A 19,501-nucleotide genomic window follows, 5' to 3' on the forward strand; every position below is an offset into this window, starting at 1 on the left:
AACCTACGTTAAATAATTTAACCAGAAAACCAGAAAAACCCAACAAATAAACTTATTAATTGACAAATACAACGAAACCAATTTATTTAGAATATACGAAACAGCAGGACCACTACAGACAAATAATCATACGACTGATAATACACTTTTTCTACGATAGTACCGAAGCGCTCGGCCGATACCCAACCAAATGAATGTAACGAAACCATAGCGCGATCTATTTCTATTTTTATTTTTTGATTTTTGAAATAAAACTATCCTATGTCCTTTCTAAGGTTCTAAACTATATCTCCGGAACCAAATCCGTCAAATAGTGGCGGAGATTAATGGTATAAGCATAGAATAGTGTTCGACGTGATTCTTTAATTTGACATAACTTTTTTATTTATGAACCGATTGACATGAAACAAACACTAAATGTAAATTGAAGCATACCACAATATATTCGCGAAAACCGCATCCAACTCGGATCAGCCGTTTCTGAGATTATCGCGCATAGACACACAGACAAACAGATAAACAGACAAACAGACAAAAAAAAAGTTAATTACATTTTTGGGTTCGACATCGACATAACAATAACCCTTGCTATTTTTTTTATTTTTATTTTCAATGTACAGACAGCACTTTTCTACGATTTTATTATATGTATAGATTACGTAGTTTAGTACCCAGCACAGCATGACATAACAACCTTCAAACCTTTAAGAAAATAGCATACTCTTCCTGAAATCCTGACGCTATAACTCTAGAACGAACGAACCGATTTCCACGGTTTTGCATTCGTTGGAAAGGTCTCGGGCTCCGTGAGGTTTATAGCAATTCAAGAGAAAAGTAGGAAAACAAGAAAAATCATTGGTGGCGAAACGGAGTTCGCCGGATTTGCTAGTAATACCTGTGGTAATACTTATATTTAAGTTACCGTGTTACGCGTGTGCATTTTACATCAAAGACATCATGAAGACTCAGCTGGTTGCCAAGCTCCAGCTAGAAGCAGGAGTAAGAACTAGTGGTTTTTAGTCAGTAAGAGTTTGACACTCCCTCTCACCTCACCCAAGGCGGAAGGAGACATTGAATGATTTTACCTTATTAAAAAAATACCTTATATCATAAACCTATCCATCAAACATAAAGAAAGCCACGTACCTACATACGTCATGATAAAATCCTTAACTTCCTTTAAATTATAAAAAAAACTGCATACCAATCATGTATCTGCCTTTCTAGATACAAATAGAAATGTAGAAATAATCCGATAATTGATAACCTTTCAAAGTTATCAGCTCATTACTGTATCGATTGCACAAATTACCCTTTATCTTGCTTTCGCCAATTTTAAGGTGCTTTTCCACCAGAAATGTGCTATGTAGCTTTGCTACGAAGATGTTATAACTAAGCTGTGAAACTATGTGACTGTTTCCACTGCCATCCTACTAAGCTATGTATGTAGCTTGAATATGCGATGTATCGATAGTACAAAAGCCATCCATGGCCTGCACGCAGTCATATAAAAACATAGCTTACCTGAGTCCGTTTCCGGCGCTAAGCTATGTGTGTCAATGAATATGTTTGGTGGAAACCAAACGCATCCACAGCAACGTAGCATAGCACATCTCTGGTGGAAAAGCAACCTTATGCAGTAATTTGTTTGTTTTGTTTTTAATAATTTAAAATTTCCGTGGACTTTAGACGGGTGTCTAAAGTCCAACGGCAATGCAAGAGGGGTTCTTTTAAGCATCATCAGCATATTTTAGACACAAGACTACTTGTACGTATTATTCTGTGACAAGACGTTCACTGCTAATCACAGCTTTTCTGTTGTGTAGAGATGAGGCAACTGACGGCTAATGGTATTATGCGTTTAGCTGATGGCTGATGGCAAACGATTAACGTGAACTGATGGCCCATGGACTAAAATCACCTCACAGAAAACCGACGTGAAACAATGCTTGCGATGTGTTTCGTTACCGGAGGCCGAATTACCAATCTTCCCAATACCCGATTCCCTAACAATCCTTACCTTACCCTTAAAGCCTAAAAAAAGGCCGGCAACGCAAAAGTTTTGCAAAAGTCAACGTCACGTGGTGTTCCCAGGCGGTCACCCATCCAAGTACTGACCACGCCCGATGTTGCTTAACTTCGGTGATCGGACGAGAACCGGTGTTTTCAACATGGTATGGACGTTGACGATTGTGGTGTTCAAATACTTGTTCATTATCTGTTTATAAAAAAAATATTTTGTATTTATTTAAATGAAATACACAATATGTAATTAAATTGATATAATAAGCTATTTTAGCAAGTTGCTATTTCCATAAAACATACGTACTTTTTTTTACTAAAACCAATAACCTCATTGCACATTTACAGAAACATAGATGGCGCTGTAACATATTACGAATTTTTATTAGTAGCATAATATTATTAATAGATGGCGTTGTTGCAAATTTTGTACAGTGATTTAATTTACATATTTTGGCCAAATAATTATTTACACTTCTGTCTCATAACTACTATTACATAAATCACAAATTAATTTACGTTTAATTAGGTAATATGACAACATTTTTCCCTAGTTGCAGACAATTGATTTATTTTTATTACTTAGAGAAACAAGGAACTTTTATAAGTAGGCACAGTCCAGTAGAAAATTAATTCCAACAATTTAATATTTTGACTCTATTATACTTGCGCATAGTGACATCTATTGACCTAGTGTAACAAAAACAAATGTTTTATCTTTTTCACATTTTGCTAGAATATTGTAAAGCTAGTTAGATTAAAAGCCGTATATTAAAACAAACATGACTTAATTTAAATCTTAAATCACATATCATCTTGGCTTTGCTAGTTTTTTATAATGTTTTGGTAGGATTTCGACGATTAAAAGCAACCTGAATACTAAGACTGAGCCTAACCTAACCTGTCTTCACAAAAGAGTATAAGTAAATAAAACAACAAAACTGTTCTTAAAACAAAATGTATTTTTTAAATAGAACACATTTCAGTAATAAAACTAATAATTTACAACGATAACTATTACACGACTACATATTTTATTTAATATTAATACCAGTAAGATTTGGCGGGCACTCGGTCCTCTTTGATGCCCATCTCTTCCATGATGTCCATTTCAAATGTCTTTAGTTTCGGCGCGAACGTTACCTGTCAAAAATAAATAAGTAGAAACTTTTAAATTAAAATTCGATGTCGTACCAATAAAATAAACATTTTTCTTCCTAAGGCAGTTGTCCCACCAACGGCGAGAAAACGACTAACTATCGGCTATTTTCTCGCTCAAGAAACGTACAATACATATACTTTCCGTGTGAACAAAAGAAATGCATATACAAACAGTTGATCGCTGACTGTTCACACTGCCGGCGAGTACTCGCTTCACTAGTTTGTCGGGAGGGACAAGAGCTATGAAAGATAACAGTCGCTCGGCGACACTCGCCAAGCGATTAGAACTCACGCCGAGAGAGCAACCAGTGGTCATTTCTCTACAGTGCGTATCTTAGTGCGAGTAATCGCCCGCCTCACTCGCACACTCGCTTATAGCTGAGCTACACAAATATCGGAACTACACACTCGCTCCCCGCGTCTCGCTAACTCGTTTCTAGTTCTAGCTCTACTCGTTACTCGTTAATCGTTGCTGGTGGGACAACTGCCTAAGGACGAGTTTCACAATCCATCACAATATCTGATTAAACGATTTTTTCATAACAGTGCCTGAACTATTTTTGGAGTATGCCATACATTTTTATCTTTTTTTGATATATGTCACATTGCAATAGGACGAGGGCAAATTTGATCCAACTCCTTTAAAAATATAAATTGATATCTGTTAACTGATCACATGATGTTTATTATGGCTGCTGAAAAGACGCAACCAAAAATCACCCATGACACAATCACCGCACCAATAACACAGTCGTAGACAATATGAAACTTGTGACACAGCAGTAAATGATGGCACAGTCATTGCACCAATGACCAATCACACTCTCATATAGTATTAATATATTTTTAACTTTACCTTAACAGCAGCATCAGCAGTAGTGTCCTTCTCAACGTTCTCAATGTACAACTCCTTGCTCTTGAAGTCCATGGTCTCTTCCGATGACTTCGGTATCGGGATGATTCTGCTACTCGCCATAGAGACGCGTACCTAGAAACAATTTATTAATAACAATAACTCACACTGACAATCTTGAAAACTGTACCTTCAGTACGAATTTGCTTTATGTTTAAAGTAATCGAAACGAGAGCGCGTTTGGCGCTCTGATTGGCCGGTTCGAATAAACCAACCAATCAGAGCAAAGTCATACTAAGGTTACCGATTATTACTTAATGCGAAAGTGTGTTTGCTTGTCTTACTTTAACGTCGCCTTGGATCGATGTTAAACCAAGTTCTGTCTCAGTTCTCAATAATGAATTGTCTAATGAACCTAGGGCACTTTCTAGATTAAATTCCACCTCTGATTATAACATTAGCAACTCACAGTGGAAGTCATTATGGTCTCGTCTTTGTAAAAACAAGTGTTTTTGATAGGTTACTTTGATGGGTCGACGTTTGGCCACTAATCCGCCTGGTAATTAGCGACAATGCGGCCCACGAAGTAGCACGTCTACCCATAAGCAACCTATTCACTCGGGCCTTGAAGACACACCGGTTATACCCATCAGGAAACACACTCTAGCAAAGAATTCCATTCTTTAGCAGTTTGCCCGAGTGTCGTACATGCAAGTAGGTAGGATATCTACCATGAAGCGGTGGCGCTTCACTGATGGTCTTGTAGTATGATGATAGAAAGTACTAGGGGTAACCAAGTTGTGCAATTCTCCCGCACATTCACTGAAATGTATAATAAATTAACGTAAAACAAAGTAAACAATGAGTAAACAAACCTTGTCTCCCTCCTCAGTGTACCTCCACTGGAACTCGGTGGGCTTCAGAGTCTCCGGGTCCACCAGCTTCACATCAGTAGTCACCAGCAGAGGAGCCTCCGACTGGATTGTGATGCCTGGGAACTTTTTGTCTTTGCCCACCTGAAGTATTATGTATTACATGTTTTTATTATGGTTTTGTTTAATTATTAATAAAAAAAATATTTAGTCATTGTTACATCACTATTTAGTAAGTTTGATGTGTCCCAACACTAAAGGAGCTTTTCCAGCAAAGATGTGCTATGTAGTTATACTACAAAGAGAAGTAATAATTAAGCTGTGAAACTATATGACCAATTCCACTGATACTAAACTATGTAACTGTGCTATGAAGATGCGCCGCTACAAAGTAGCTGTGTGAGGCAGGCGCACCTGCAGCTTGAGTATGCAATATGCAAATGTAAGTTTGAAAAGTGAATTGGACAAATAATGTCCAATTGGAAATCAGTTTTCAAGTTAGAATAGAAAGTACTCAACTTGAAGTAAATGTATGAAGCTCTATTTATAATCTAACACTTTGGTATTAAGTTTAAAGAAACAAATAGATATTTGAATTACAGTAGAAGCTCTTTATTCGCGGGGTATGCGTTCCGTAAATATGCCGCGAATACAGAAACCGTGAATATGGAATGGCAATTTGTATGGGGTTATAGGGGATACGTTCCTAGATGACGAAATCAAGAAGCAAATTGTAGATAAAAAAATATTTAATTGAACTTTCTGATCATACAGATTGATGAATTATACATACATAATATTGTCATCAAGTTTAGGTCACACTAGGTTTAGGCAGAAGTTACAATCTAAACGTAGTGGTAATGAGGCTATTTAATTTTTTTATCCTTCTACTGACGCATTGACAAAGGATAGCGAATCTATTTTTTTAGGTACATGCACGCACCGATATTTCGATTCGATCCGCGAATAAAGAAATCTTGACCGCGAATTTAGGAATTGGGTCGCATTTATTCAATCCGCGAATAGTGAAAACGCGAATGAAGGAAGCACAAATAAGGAGCTTCTACTGTATTGTAAATATCAAGCAGCAGCATCCATTTCTAACATAAATTAATTCATTTCTTCTATTTTTTCCTCATCCTTAGTCACTAGGTACAATAAAACTGTAACCTTAGTGCAAGTTTCCTTTATGTTGAATGAAAATGAAATGCAAGTGGGCACTCGATGCTCTGATTGGTTGGTTCTTTCACACTGCCAGAGTGCCAAACACAAATCTCTTTTCGTTTTCATTCAATGTAAAGCAAACTAGTCCTAAGGGTATGGCACTTACAACTCTGAGATGTGTGTTCAGTCCCTCCACGATGACCCAGTTGCGTTCCTGTATCACTTGTGAGATGATCCCTTGCTTGCCCTTGTCTTTGCCCACCATTATCTCAACACGGTCTCCTCTGGAAACACATACAAACATTTTTTTAATATTCTATATCTTCTGTGTCAAGTAAAAAAATTACAAATGATATTCCTCGCCTAAGGATATTCATTAAATGGAATCTAGACACACGGCAGTGTGTCCGCCAAGTTCGAGCAAAAAAACCGACACACCGGCCGTGGGTTATATTACACGAACCATTTTGGGCCAAGTTCGACCCACCTATAACTCAAAATCTATTTTATCTACGCATATGAAATTTCTAGTATCTGTCGAGATCTACTTACTTATCTAAAATACAAAATTTCATTAATGTACCTATTGTAGATCTTGAGATATTGACGTCAGAAAATCGCTATTTTTACTATACACTCACTGACTGACTCACTCACTCACTCATCAAAAACCTAGACCACTTCCAATGGTCGTATTGACTTGAAATTTGGCATGGAGGTAGGTCTTTAGGTCAAGGTAAAGGAAAAAATCTGAAAATGGCCAAGTGTGAGTCGGTTTTAAAAATAATGAAGGTGTAAATTCATACCCCTAAGGAACTAAAACAAAAAAAATATCTATATCTTCCAATGGTCGTACCGACCTAAAATTCGTTACGAAGGTTTGTATTTAGTCAAAGTAAAGTAAAATAAGAAAAAAAGAAAATAAACCTTACAAAAATAAATGAAATCCCACCCAAAACATAAATGTGAAAGGCTGCCAAGTTCGATAATATTGGAATGCTTCGCCTATAAAAGAAGTGAGATCTAAATAAGTACCAAGTTCCATACACAGACCTCAGTTAAAAATGATATAACTTGGCAAGTTTTAATAGAAAATTATATACTTGACTCATTGCGTTTAGTAGGTTTATAACAAAGTGTGTGAAAACTTGCCAACTTGTTATATCATTTTTAACTGAGGTCTGTGTATGGAACTTGGTACTTATTTAGATCTCACTTCTTTTATAGGCGAAGCATTCCAATATTATCGAACTTGGCAGCCTTTCACATTTATGTTTTGGGTGGGATTCAAACTTTTCTAAACAGGATGAGAACAGTTGACACCACAATAATGATATTTCACTGTTGAACAAATTTAATACTTGTAACATGTAAGCTATCAAACATTGCATGCCTCTAACCTGCTGTCTCCTGCACTGAAATCGAAACGGTCACGCGAACCGTGCGTATTTTCACCGTTCAACCGATCCGAACTGAATATATCATTCCACACTACAATTTGAAACCACATTGATGCTATGGTATCAACCAAGATCAAGATATATGCATCTTGGCCATGAATAATCTAAAGTAAACTCTATTTTACTTAGCATAAAATTTATAATACTTTAACAGTAATATAAACTTATTTACTTGAAGAAGCTCCATTCGCCAACGGGTTCCACGAACACTTTCTTCCTGTGCATATTTCGGTCATTTTGCAAACGAAACTGACCCGTCCAGGGCCTGTTTGTCGTAAACCTGTACTGTTTACGAGCTATCTGAGCCTTTGGATACTGAGGATAGTTCGAAGGATTCTTCCAATACACCTAAAAATTACAACAAAAATCCTAAAACATCTTTGAGGTTATGTTTACAAACGTACTTTTTTACGGATATTTCTGATGATATATACCTGCTCATAGCTTCTTTTAACATAGGACTCGGGGAAGTTCGAATATTTAACAGTCAGATCCCCAACTTTCTTTCCTAGAAACCCGTATATTCGCATTTTAATCGCTGTATTTCGTAACCTTGTTGTGAATTATACCAAAATGTCAATAAGTTTGCTGAATTTTGACGTTGACATTTAACATTGACTGTCACTGACAGAATGAAAGCGTTTTATTATTCCTTGTAAAATTTATAAAGCACTTAGCAATATTTAGTTGTGATTTTGTGATCAGTATCTAAAACAAACATTATGTGTCTACATAATATTATTATTTTTCATTTATTTACTATGTATACAATAGAACTACAACTGAACCAACGCAATAATCTCATTATATTACGCTTTCCGCTTTGGTGATGAGGTCTACATCGGATGGATAATGTTTCAACGAAACTTTTATTTATTGAATCAAGTGAAAATACTTGTTTTGACTATTTTACATGTAATCAAAGAAGTCAAAGAATCAAGGAACGTATTTAACATAGACAAAAGCATTTTTTTTAGTTTTTTCTTTAACACAACCAAAATTTGCTGTCATTAACATTTTATAAACTTTTTAAAATAATTTATACGGTATAAATCATAAAAAGAAACACTGCTAACTGCAGATCTTTATACGTAATAATTTTTAAATCACTAAATATTACTTTTAATTTAATTACAGCTGAAAAAAGCATTAATAATATTGCACATAGACAATTGACGTAAATCAGCTGTCCAATATCAGTCGTTGTAGGTGGCAGCACCGCGTCACGTGAATTTTCATGGCGTTGAAGGGCTAGTCCCGAATTGTCTTGTGATTTCGCCAAATTATTTGCTGTTTCCAATATTTAGTGTTAAACAGCATTAATTTATAAGTTCCAGGTGAGTGTCGTGTTGTAACTAAGTGAATACCTCGTTAGATGTTGCCGTTAAATGCTTTTGCGCGGGACTGAAAGATGTCAAAGTCGGTAGTGACGGAGTGTAAGGGGTGGTTTGGGGTGAATTTCTTGGGCTGGCTCGCGGCCGGCGCCAGGATGTCTGACCGCCGAGCGGGCGCCGCGGGACCGGGCTCGATATTGATTGAGTGCACGAGCCCGTTGCGTCAGCGTTCTGGCTAAAAACACCAGACCGTCGGCTGCTTCCGCGGGCTCTGCACTGCATAGTCGCAACACAAAATCGATTTTTCGGTCAACGAAAATGTTTTCAAGTGGATCAAACACGTAACGTTGGTTTCTGCGAGGGTTTTTGCTGTGAGTCTTTATGTTTTAATTGTTAATTGAAGTAGATAGTTTACTATTCTGTGTACTTGCAGTGGTGAAGATGTCTGAATACTGGGTGATCAGTGCCCCGGGCGACAAGACGTGCCAGCAGACCTGGGACACCCTCAACAATGCCACCAAGTCGGGCAATCTCAGCGCCAACTACAAATTTCCAATCCCTGATCTGAAGGTACATCTTATACTATTTATCATAAATCATAATTAACCAAAATAATTGCTCAAAACAGAAAACTTATAAGCTTTATTACTATAATATATTCCTATTGGATAATAACTCAGATGTCCTTGAAACAATTTGTACCAACTCGTCATGTGCCAGTGAATTATTAAAACTGGCATTATACAAGAATGGAGCATAAACCAAGATGACCTAATTTCTAAATAAAAAAAAATCTGAACAAACTCTAGAAGAAATGAGATCATACATCATCCATTTATTATTATCTTTATTTTGATAATTTATCTACACTGTCTAAATATCTATAAGAGAGTTTAATAGAGAATAATTACAGAGCTTTAGTTTATACAAAAATATTAAAATCTTAACTATTTCTTATAAGAAAATGAATGGAGTATTGCAACAAAAGTATTATCTAACAAATACCAGTAATGGCACATAATATTATAATAATGAGAATTAAAACAATAGCAATTATTCCATACAATAGTTATGTTAGATAACTGAGAAATTTTATAAATATTTAAAATAACTCCAAGTGCAGGTTTTATTCAATTGATTTATTTTATTTTGGTAGACCCTGTAGTAGCCTTATAAAACAATAAAATGTTTTTGTTGACGGAACTTTCTCATAGATGGCACTGTGCTTTAAAAAGGAATTCAAAAAGTCAATAAGTTGACATAAAACAAAAATGATTAGTGTTTATTTTTTCTACCAATGGAGTAGATAGAAATGCAATCATACTATCGAAACTTGACATTTGAACTACATAGATGCTGTTAGAAAAATATTAAAAAAAGTTTACAAAATAGCTTTTTTCTGCCATAATATTTTTTTAACTTTTAATTTTGCAATTCATACATAAAATTTTTTTTCTTCTATTTGGAATCTAATTAGTTCCATATGTTGTTTCCAGGTGGGGACTCTGGATCAGTTGGTGGGGCTGTCCGATGACTTGGGTAAGCTCGACACCTTCGTTGAAGGTGTCACAAGGAAGGTAGCGCAGTATCTCGGTGAGGTTAGTAATTGTTTGTGATTTTTTTTTACTTATTTAATTATTAGTTAATGAATAGTGATGGTGACTTTGATATTTACTGAAATTTAATAGTTAATGATTATTGATGGTGGCTTTGGTATCTATATATTAATACGTGATGCAAAAACTTTATACTTCTTTTTACGAAAATTGCGCGGACGTAGGAGCATAAAATTTGGTACACTTATAGTTTATGTGTAGGAGAAGTGCAGAACGCTATTATTTTTAAAAAATATTGCTTACAAAGTACATTAAATCAATAAATAAAACATTACACACACATGCATAGTATCTGATCGTATATGACAAAACGTCAAAATCAATAGACATTGCGATGATATTCTCACGTCTCATATGAAAAGAGTTTTATAAAAGAGTTTGTTTGAGTTTGAGTTAAATAAAAATTATCCTTGAACGTATGTTAAGTGGTATTGTAAATTAAATAGTTTATGGTTGAATTTCAACCACTAGGCGACCACTAGTTTATTGAAATGTAAGGAAGACCCAAAATCTTGTCTATTTTTTTTTTATCTACCAGAAAATATTTAAAAAAACATACTTTCTACATAATTTATTGGTGTGAAGTAAAATTCAGCAAATCAATAATTATGTTTTTTTTGTATTTTTATACAATAGAATTTTTGATATAAGCATGGATTAAAATTGGTTAGTTTATTCGAGCCGGCCAATCAGAGCGCTGAACGCGCTCTCGTTTCGATTACTTTAAACATAAACCAAAACTCATACTAATGGTATACCTTGATTATTTTCTATGTTTTGTCATCTTTCCCTCAGGTACTAGAAGACCAGCGCGATAAGCTCCATGAGAACCTTATGGCCAACAACAGTAAGTGGATTTTCTAGTTTTCCTTATGGCACTAAACATTATTTCTTTTTAATTTATTCAAATTCTATTTTTAAAAACTTATTCCATTGTTTGGTGCCATTTGTTCATAGATATTTTGGAAGTTAAATAAAAAGGTTTGACATAAAGAATTTAAACATAGATTTTTTAACAAGAAAATAGGATTATTTTGCATGATTTAAATAAAAAATAGAGAGAAAAATATTTATGGCATGTTTGGGAAACTATAGAGGAATTAAAGCTAAGGAATTGGGCCTATAATGTTACCAGCATGAGAACTAATTTAAAATAGAAACAGAATGAACTGGTGTAGACAAATAAATAAATTAAAAGCACAGAGTAGTGCGAAAGATTATTAGCATGTGTCGCTGAATTTCAATGGTTAAAATTATCTTTTCTTTTTTAATATTTTCTTTTTATTTTATTTTTTATTGATTTGTTTTATTAATATTTACCTATATTTTTTGCATGACATTTTTCTAACCGCACTGCCGGTTTTTGAACGAATCGGCCAGTGCTTTTTTAATTTTATTATATTTTTCTTTTTATTTGCAATTATACAGTTGCATAATACCCGAGAATGTTTATTACTTTATACATTTTCTCACACATAACACACCTCATCTCAACCCCGATAATACACACCTATGTACCTTATGAAGCACTAATGTGTACTGTACATACCTATATGTATAATACTTGTATTGACGAACCTTGCAAATATAGAAAAAAACTTTAAAAAAAAATTTCTTACTGAACAAAATTTGGAAAAAAGAAACAAGTTTCGTCGATAGTGCTCAACATATTATCACTTTTTAAAACCAAAAGGCTAAGAATGTTGAGTGGACAGTGTTTGTACATTATTTTTAGTTTCGAGGTTCGACGACGTCCGACCATGTCGAACCTCTTTGCACCACTGCACCTATGTGTGATATGTAAATAGATTTAATGGAATGTATAGAAAACAATATTTATGTTGCATTCACTTTATTGGTATCACGGCTATCTGATATTTTCTAAAAAAACTATTGCGGCAAGATATAATTCGGCGAAAATTGAAGATGTTTCTAGTCAAAAATTAGGATAGAATTCATCCAAGAAGGTAAATTATTACTATTATGTATTTTTTTTTGTCTCTAGGTAGGTAATTCGCGATTGGCTTACAAAAAATTTAAAATTGGAATAAATTGCGCATTCTTTGTTTTCTTCTAAATTCTATTTTCTACTTTTCTATGGCAATACTGAATGCGTATTTAAAGGATATGTTTATATATGTACATAATGCTTTTATATCACAATAGTATAGCTTTTTATATTATTATTATTATTTTTTACTTAATCCATGAGTTTGTGAATGACACGATATTGTGTTTTAGAAAATTAATTTCCTATATATTTTAGATTGAGAATGTTAGTATTTGGGATTGCATTTCAGTGTCTGAAAAATGGAAAAAAGTTTGCGGCAGTGAGTAATATTTTTTTCGTAGTTTATGTAAAAATGAGCTTTTTAGTAATATTGTGCGAGCTTCGATAAAATATCTACGCTTCAAATATCTGTATATTGTTATAAAGAACAATATTTTTTACGCTAAATATGTTTTGGTTCCAGAAATTGTTGTTATTTATATGTAAGATAATTATATTATTAATATGGAGCTTTTTTCTGGTGATTTTTACGCGTTATTAAATATACTAAAGTTTATTACTGGAATTTATAGTATATTGTTTTTGTTTTTTTAGTTTTTTTGATGATGTAACAATGAATAAATACTTATTTTAACCGGAGACTACACAGGATGAAGTTATTTATTCGTTTAAGATGTAAGACGTCGTGTGTAGGTGTTAATTAATCGTGTCTTGTATATTTTATTCGACACTTTATGGCAATTACAATTTCAGTGCAGTAAAAAAACATTAATCAGATTAGCATAGGTTTGAATGAAGTAATTCCAGTTTGAACCAGAAATAAAGAAACATACAAACTATTCCATAATACCGTCTTGAAATAAGTTAGTATTCATGCCATATGGTGTCGGATTTAGGTAAAAATAAACTCTATAATAAGTGGAATTACGTCACATTTTCAATGTTCATCTCATGGACAGATGAGATAATGTGCTTATCGTTTAACAGTGAAAGTGTGACATGATCAGATGAGATTATATATAAAGATATGACATACATATACCTAATATATACTAAATATTATGTACTGTTAAGGCGATGTGTAATGGATATAAGACGTATAACAATATAGCGAAGAAGTTTTAATAGATTTTTTTAGGTAGACTGGGAGAAATCTATGGGGTGTGGATATTTTTTTGTTTTTCAGGATATTTTTCTTGTTCTTTGGTGCGTTTTTAGTCACAAGAGGCGAAAATGGGCATTTATTACCCATTTTTTATGACATATGACATTGTGATCAAAAGAAAGTTTTTGGTCAAACGTTAGATATAATTATTGCAGTCAAGCTCTCGGTCTGTTTTCTATTGTAATAGAGAAATGAGTTGAGTAATATTTTTAGTTAATCGACGTGTTGCAGTGGCCTTCCCTGTTCTTAGTTTAACTAACAATGTTCCTAACAATGTTGTTTAACGTCATTCGCTAAACCTGCATTATTGAAGAGTGATTTTGAGCTACACCATTACAGAAGTCTGATTTTTCCCAATAGCTAAACTTTGGGAAAAAGGTTGCATGAATCCATTCAATTTGAAACTGTCACTTATTATGTAACCATAGAACCATTTTAGTGACAAAAGGCTGCAGATATCTTCAAATAATTTATTTTTCTATATGATGTATTGTTAATTTTCAGAAGTAACGTTAAATTTTTGTTATTTTCTTTTTTGAACGATCGAATGAATCCATATCCATTACATATTTCCATGAGTTCTAAATAAGTTCACATTTCGCTTACAGTTACTCGAATACCTAGACGTTGTAAGTTATCGCACATTATGTTGTAATACTCGTTCTTAAGATACTGGATATAATGTCTTCATACCATAGATAAATAGCAATCACTGCCTCACAAGACATTCATAGCTTAGCTATATCAAGCTTTAAAAATTGTCTATGCTTTGCGCTTCTTAATTTTTTATTATTATTTAGTTTATTTATATTATTATTTTTTTATGAAAAATATATTCTTTATTTTGCTCCTGTCCTATAACTAAATCCTCTTTATTTTCATCCTAAACTTACGGAGGCGATAAAAACGATATTATGAGATTGATAATGGGATTTATAGAGAAACATGGACGTAAAACATTGAAAATAACTTTACAACCGCCATAAAACTAGATACGATACAATGGTAGCTTGTTGTGCGAGGGGATGGAAGTGATAGCGAAGGTTTAAGGACTGTGGCGACTCTAGGCATTGACTCATACGCGGACCCGGGCGGGGGCGAGCCTCCGCCCACGCCGACGTCCCCGGTGTGCGACTCCGCGTTCTCGGAGCACCACGGGTGCTGGCCGTGCGAGCATCGAGAGCACTCCGAATACGAGGCCTCGCAGCCCTCGCAACCGTCCAGCGGCCGCAGCTCGCCGCGCTGGGACGACGACGACGACGAGGAACGCCACCACCATATACTCACGCAAGGTTTAGGACCGCTCCCTCGCCTCGCCTAACTCCCTCGTTTGCACCTAACTTGACTGAATTACCTGCCACGTCAAGTTCTGTGCAAACCCTACCCCGGTAGGCCCTCTATCCTATTAGGAACGAAGCTTTAAAGGCTCCGTTACGTTCAGCGCTCTCTGCAGACGCGAATAGGGCACGTGAAGGCAGTGATTGCTATTTCAATTGTTTTCTGTAAAATTTGCATTGTTAATGTTTTTGGATTCAAACAGCAGATGGCGCTGGCCGTGTTTACTTCGCGAGCGCCATCCTGAATTTTGTTTCTTTTCCTAATTTGTTAGTGGAGTTTAGGGAGTGTTTGTGCTGGTGAAAAAATCGTCTTTACTTACATATATTTTTTATTATTTAAACTAAGATTTTGTTTAGTTATTGTTGATAAAAAATCTCTGTCTTTCACTAGCATGATCGCTCTAAAAACCCCAACCACTAATAAATTAGGACCCACGTTTAATACAATCGAAGTTTATGGTGACGCTACGAAGCAATAGCTAGGACTGATCACACTGTACGTCTGTACGTCCTGCACCATATATTAAGCGTCAAAAATGGCGTCTATACTGTGTAGTTAATTGGCAATACTGCCACGTAGTTGCTTTTACAAAGTCGAACGTGTTCTATAGCTTTTTAAGGTTCATTTTATTTTGCTTAGATGTTTAATTTATTAATACTCGATGTTGTATTTTTTTTTCATGTATATTTTTTTTTGTTTAATTTTTTTTTACCCGTAACTGATATTTTTTATGTTATTATTCTATAACGGTATGCTTTGTGTGTTTATATGGTTAATGGAGTAGTAGAAATAAGGTTTTTTTTATGCGGAAAATTATCTACGTTGCCAGTACCTTTAGTACGAGTTTACTTTACGTTGAACGAAAACGAAACTAGAGCGCGTTCGGTGCTCTGATTGGCCGGTGCGAATGAACCAACCAATCATAGCGCTGAACGCGGTCTCATTTCGATTTCGTTAAACGTAGAATAAATTCATACTAAGGGTACTGATTAAAAAACTTGCCTTCGTTAAACTGTTTACAATTTGTCTGAAAAGCGATTACTGAATAGAAATTTATTTATTTTATTCGTTTTGAAAATCATAATAAGAATATTATGACTGTATAATTTATACATGCGGGATCACAATGAAACTGTCTATAACGAATAGAAAATCATTTTTGTATAGATTTTTTTGTTTCCAAATATTTTAATTCTAAAAACGCATTTTTCCTTCAAAATTCTAAGTTAATCCAATAGTCATTTTCCCTAGACAACGTACTTTTATGGCTTGCCCTGTAACTTTATCTCAAAAAATATAAAAATTAAAATTATTTTTATAATAACTTGAAACATAGACTAAATGAATTATTATGTTATCGGCTTACTCACGTAACGGTTTGACGAGGAACTCGACTAGTTTTAACGTCGTGCAGCCTACTAGTAGAGCTTTTCTCCTAATGGAGAAATAAAAAAAAAACATTAATATGTACCTACATGAGTAATCCGTGATTTTTAGTTGATGTTAAAAATCCCAACAATGTATCAATCACTCCCACATAAGATTGGTTTGACCCATATATCACAGTTATGGCGGCTCCAAATATAACTTTATTACAATGCCGATTGCAACCTTGATCCAGTGTTGTAAGTTATTTCGGAAATTAATAACGGCCGGCGATCACGCACACTTAGATTCTATACCTGAATGGGAGTGAGGGGACAAATTAATTAATTTAGGCAGTGATGAAGTAACTATTGCAGTGATGAAGTCTATTTAATTAGTAAAAAAAAATTGCCAGATTCTTGGTTTGGAAATAAAATTGAAAATCTTCACTTAGGAAAAGATAAGTACTGTAAAAAAATTAAGAAAAGTTTAAAAAAAAATATTTTTTAATCTACAATCTTCTGCAGACAGACGTGTATGTATGCCAATTTAGTATACTTCCTTAGATAAAAAAGAAAACATAGCGTGGGGAGTATCATTCAATATTTTATTTACTGTATTTTATTTTTATGTTAAAATAATTACATTAGTAAATTACTCTGAATGCTTGCAGGTCATTAAATTCTTAATACGTTAACCGCCACGTCGGTCACTGAAGTCCAACAGTTTTCTTTCGACAGTTAAAACATTTCTTTACTTTTAACGAGTAAATCTCATTATTGACTATTGAGTTACTATAGTGTCAGCTCCAAAATAAAAAGATTATTATTATAATAACTAATTTTATCTTTGTTATCTATTGCGTCACAACTCACAACAACCCAAGGTTGCGCTGTGAACTTGCCAGATATCTCATTTGTATGAAAACTTATTACTTTTTCTTGTTTATAGAAAACTATACTTTGTTGCTTATAACTGATGGACTGTTTTTAAATGTCCAGAAGCTTTGACCTAATTTCTATGTATCATTATTAAAAGGTTTTATAGGGATTTTCTCCAATGATGGGAGATTTAGCGCCTGTTTCACCACCTTCATATTAGTGCCCGATAAACTTATGTGACAGATAGTGCATACAAATTACGTTCTTAAATTCAAAGTTATCTGATACATAGCGGCTATCTAGACATTGTGAAACAAGTTCTTAGATTAATAGAATTTTATTAAAAGGCAAAGTATTACTGGGCTTTTTTCGGTTGTTAAAAAATTTCTCAGTAGTAGCACGGAGTCTGGAATCGTGTCCAGTATATGGCAATAGGCTTACCTCCTATTACATGGGACTTATAACATAAATGGTGAACTCTGCCCAATCCTTCGGGAAAAACGGCTGAAGTTTTCTTAACTTATGATTGAAAAAAAAACTTTCTCAATTGCTTAGCTATTGACTACATTTTTTTATAATGTAATATGTTTTCAAATAAACGGAGATTTGAAGCAACGGATTGATTAGGATTTAGCCTTTAGCTTCCAAAAAATAGTACATACTTGGAAAAATTATGTTAATGGTTGGGCCCCTGCAATTTTATTAGAGGCCCGAAAATTTACAAAGTAATTACTGAATGTAGTTATAGTGTTAGAATTGTTACCTTTTGGGCCCCTTGTAAATATATTATGTGGCCATTAATTAATAAGGGGCCCATTACCTTGCATCTCTTTCGTTATGATACTGATCATGACACATAATTAAAATAAATAAATAGTATTATGTGCTTAGTTTTTATTCGTATTTTAGTTTCGATGTATTTACTATTTAGTATTGCAGAACTACATTATATTGCAATTTGTTAAGAATATAATTTATTTTTCGTCTCTTTATGTAAACTACTCATGTTAAAATCATTATCGAAATACGCACTAATTCTGAGATATGAGATATTTTTTTCATAAATCAATATGGTCTACTAGACTAATTTATCTCTTCTAAACAAAACACAATAAAATGTAGTTTTAATTTTACCCGTATTTAAAAACAATTTTCATTTTCATGGAATTTTGAATCTTAAACTTATTACAATAAAATACATATTACAGTGTGCATGATATTTGAATACGGGTTCTAAAGCATGTATATGTGCATGATATGATATATTAATTATATAGTATTGCATGATAAATATAATTTGTATGGAATCGTGCTATGAATGTATTAAACCCATGTACATAGAGGTTTGTAAAAAGTAAATATGTTTCTTATTAATACTGTAATTGGTTTGATAATCGACTGTACAAATTGATAGCGTTGAGCTTACTAATATTGCCAAATGGTTAAAAAATGTCATAGTATTGGTTACTAGCTACTCTCGCGCCATTTCGACCGCTCTGCTCGGCTCCTATTGATCGTAACGTGATGTTATATAGCCTATAGCCTTACTCGATAAATTGACTATCCAACACAAAAATATTTTTTCAAATCGGTCCAGTAGTTCCGGAGATTAGTGCGTTCAAACAAACTCTTCAGCTTTATATATTAGTGGAGCGTAGATTCTAGCAATTTTAGCTAGATTTCAGCATGGCCACGTCCCTTCCCTGTATATAATTAGATATTTAATGTAATTGAATAAAATCTACTCAAATTGTAGTTAAATAATTAAAATTCAGCATTTGTTTCCACGTATAGTGAGCCGAGGTAAATGATTTAGTTTGTTTAGCGTTGTTACTCGACTAGTTTCAAGACACACCAAGAGCCCATAATGTAGCAAATAGTAACACCGTTATATCGAACCGAAATGAATTTGGCTAATTAGAATACCGTAGGCTTATTCTTTTTACCGACTTCACAAAAAGGAGGAGGTACTATGTTCGGCTGTTTGTATGTTTTTTTTTTTTTTTGTATGTTTGTTCATCGAATACTCCGTCAATTGTCGACGGATTTTCAAAATTATTTTTTTGTTTGAAAGTAGATATTTCTGAGGTGGTCCCATTGTCACCAAGTTAGGATCTGATGATGGGATCTTAGAGAAATCGAGGGAACTCCTCAAATATTATAGGGAACTATATAGTGATTTTGGTATATTCATCTAGAATTGAAGCATTTACAGTCAAAAAGTAACCTTTGAGGAGGTGGAACTGATGAAGAAGACCA

At 34.0% G+C, this 19,501-nt stretch overlaps 3 protein-coding genes and 1 non-coding gene across 8 annotated transcripts in view; 2 read left to right on the forward strand and 2 right to left on the reverse strand.

The window, feature by feature from the left end:
- Positions 1-450, forward strand: part of LOC118279065 (uncharacterized) — a 595,270-nt gene extending 594,820 nt beyond the window's left edge. The window contains exon 25 of the transcript XR_007705937.1: positions 439-450. The gene's annotated coding sequence lies outside the window, so the exon portion shown is untranslated. The remainder of the gene's footprint in view (positions 1-438) is intronic.
- Positions 451-2,069: 1,619 nt separating this feature from the next.
- LOC126911426 (5S ribosomal RNA) lies at positions 2,070-2,188 on the reverse strand. Its single transcript, XR_007705978.1, has one exon. It is a non-coding gene; the product is annotated as a 5S ribosomal RNA (ribosomal RNA).
- Positions 2,189-2,964: 776 nt separating this feature from the next.
- On the reverse strand, positions 2,965-8,135 carry LOC118279241 (probable 39S ribosomal protein L24, mitochondrial). The gene is made up of 6 exons (XM_035598864.2): positions 7,967-8,135; positions 7,705-7,880; positions 6,239-6,356; positions 4,912-5,052; positions 4,040-4,171; positions 2,965-3,165 (listed from the first exon to the last, which is right to left on the reverse strand). The coding sequence occupies exons 1-6, from the start codon at positions 8,060-8,062 to the stop codon at positions 3,067-3,069; spliced, it is 762 nt and encodes a 253-aa protein (XP_035454757.2). The 5' UTR covers positions 8,063-8,135; the 3' UTR covers positions 2,965-3,066.
- A 567-nt stretch (positions 8,136-8,702) lies between these two features.
- The window catches only part of LOC118279264 (V-type proton ATPase subunit C), a 37,529-nt gene continuing 26,730 nt past the window's right edge, over positions 8,703-19,501 (forward strand). For 2 of the 5 annotated variants that reach the window (XM_050698421.1, XM_050698424.1), the window contains exons 1-4: positions 8,703-8,869; positions 9,300-9,436; positions 10,363-10,464; positions 11,278-11,329. In XM_050698421.1, the coding sequence (XP_050554378.1) occupies positions 9,308-9,436; positions 10,363-10,464; positions 11,278-11,329 (283 nt within the window). In that variant the 5' untranslated portion in view covers positions 8,703-8,869; positions 9,300-9,307. Of the gene's footprint in view, positions 8,870-9,117; positions 9,238-9,299; positions 9,437-10,362; positions 10,465-11,277; positions 11,330-19,501 lie in introns of those variants that run through there. The other 3 variants (XM_050698425.1, XM_050698422.1, XM_050698423.1) reach the window with 3 other exon arrangements.

This window comes from Spodoptera frugiperda, chromosome 14 (genome assembly GCF_023101765.2).
Source record: "Spodoptera frugiperda isolate SF20-4 chromosome 14, AGI-APGP_CSIRO_Sfru_2.0, whole genome shotgun sequence".
Taxonomy (NCBI): domain Eukaryota; kingdom Metazoa; phylum Arthropoda; class Insecta; order Lepidoptera; family Noctuidae; genus Spodoptera; species Spodoptera frugiperda.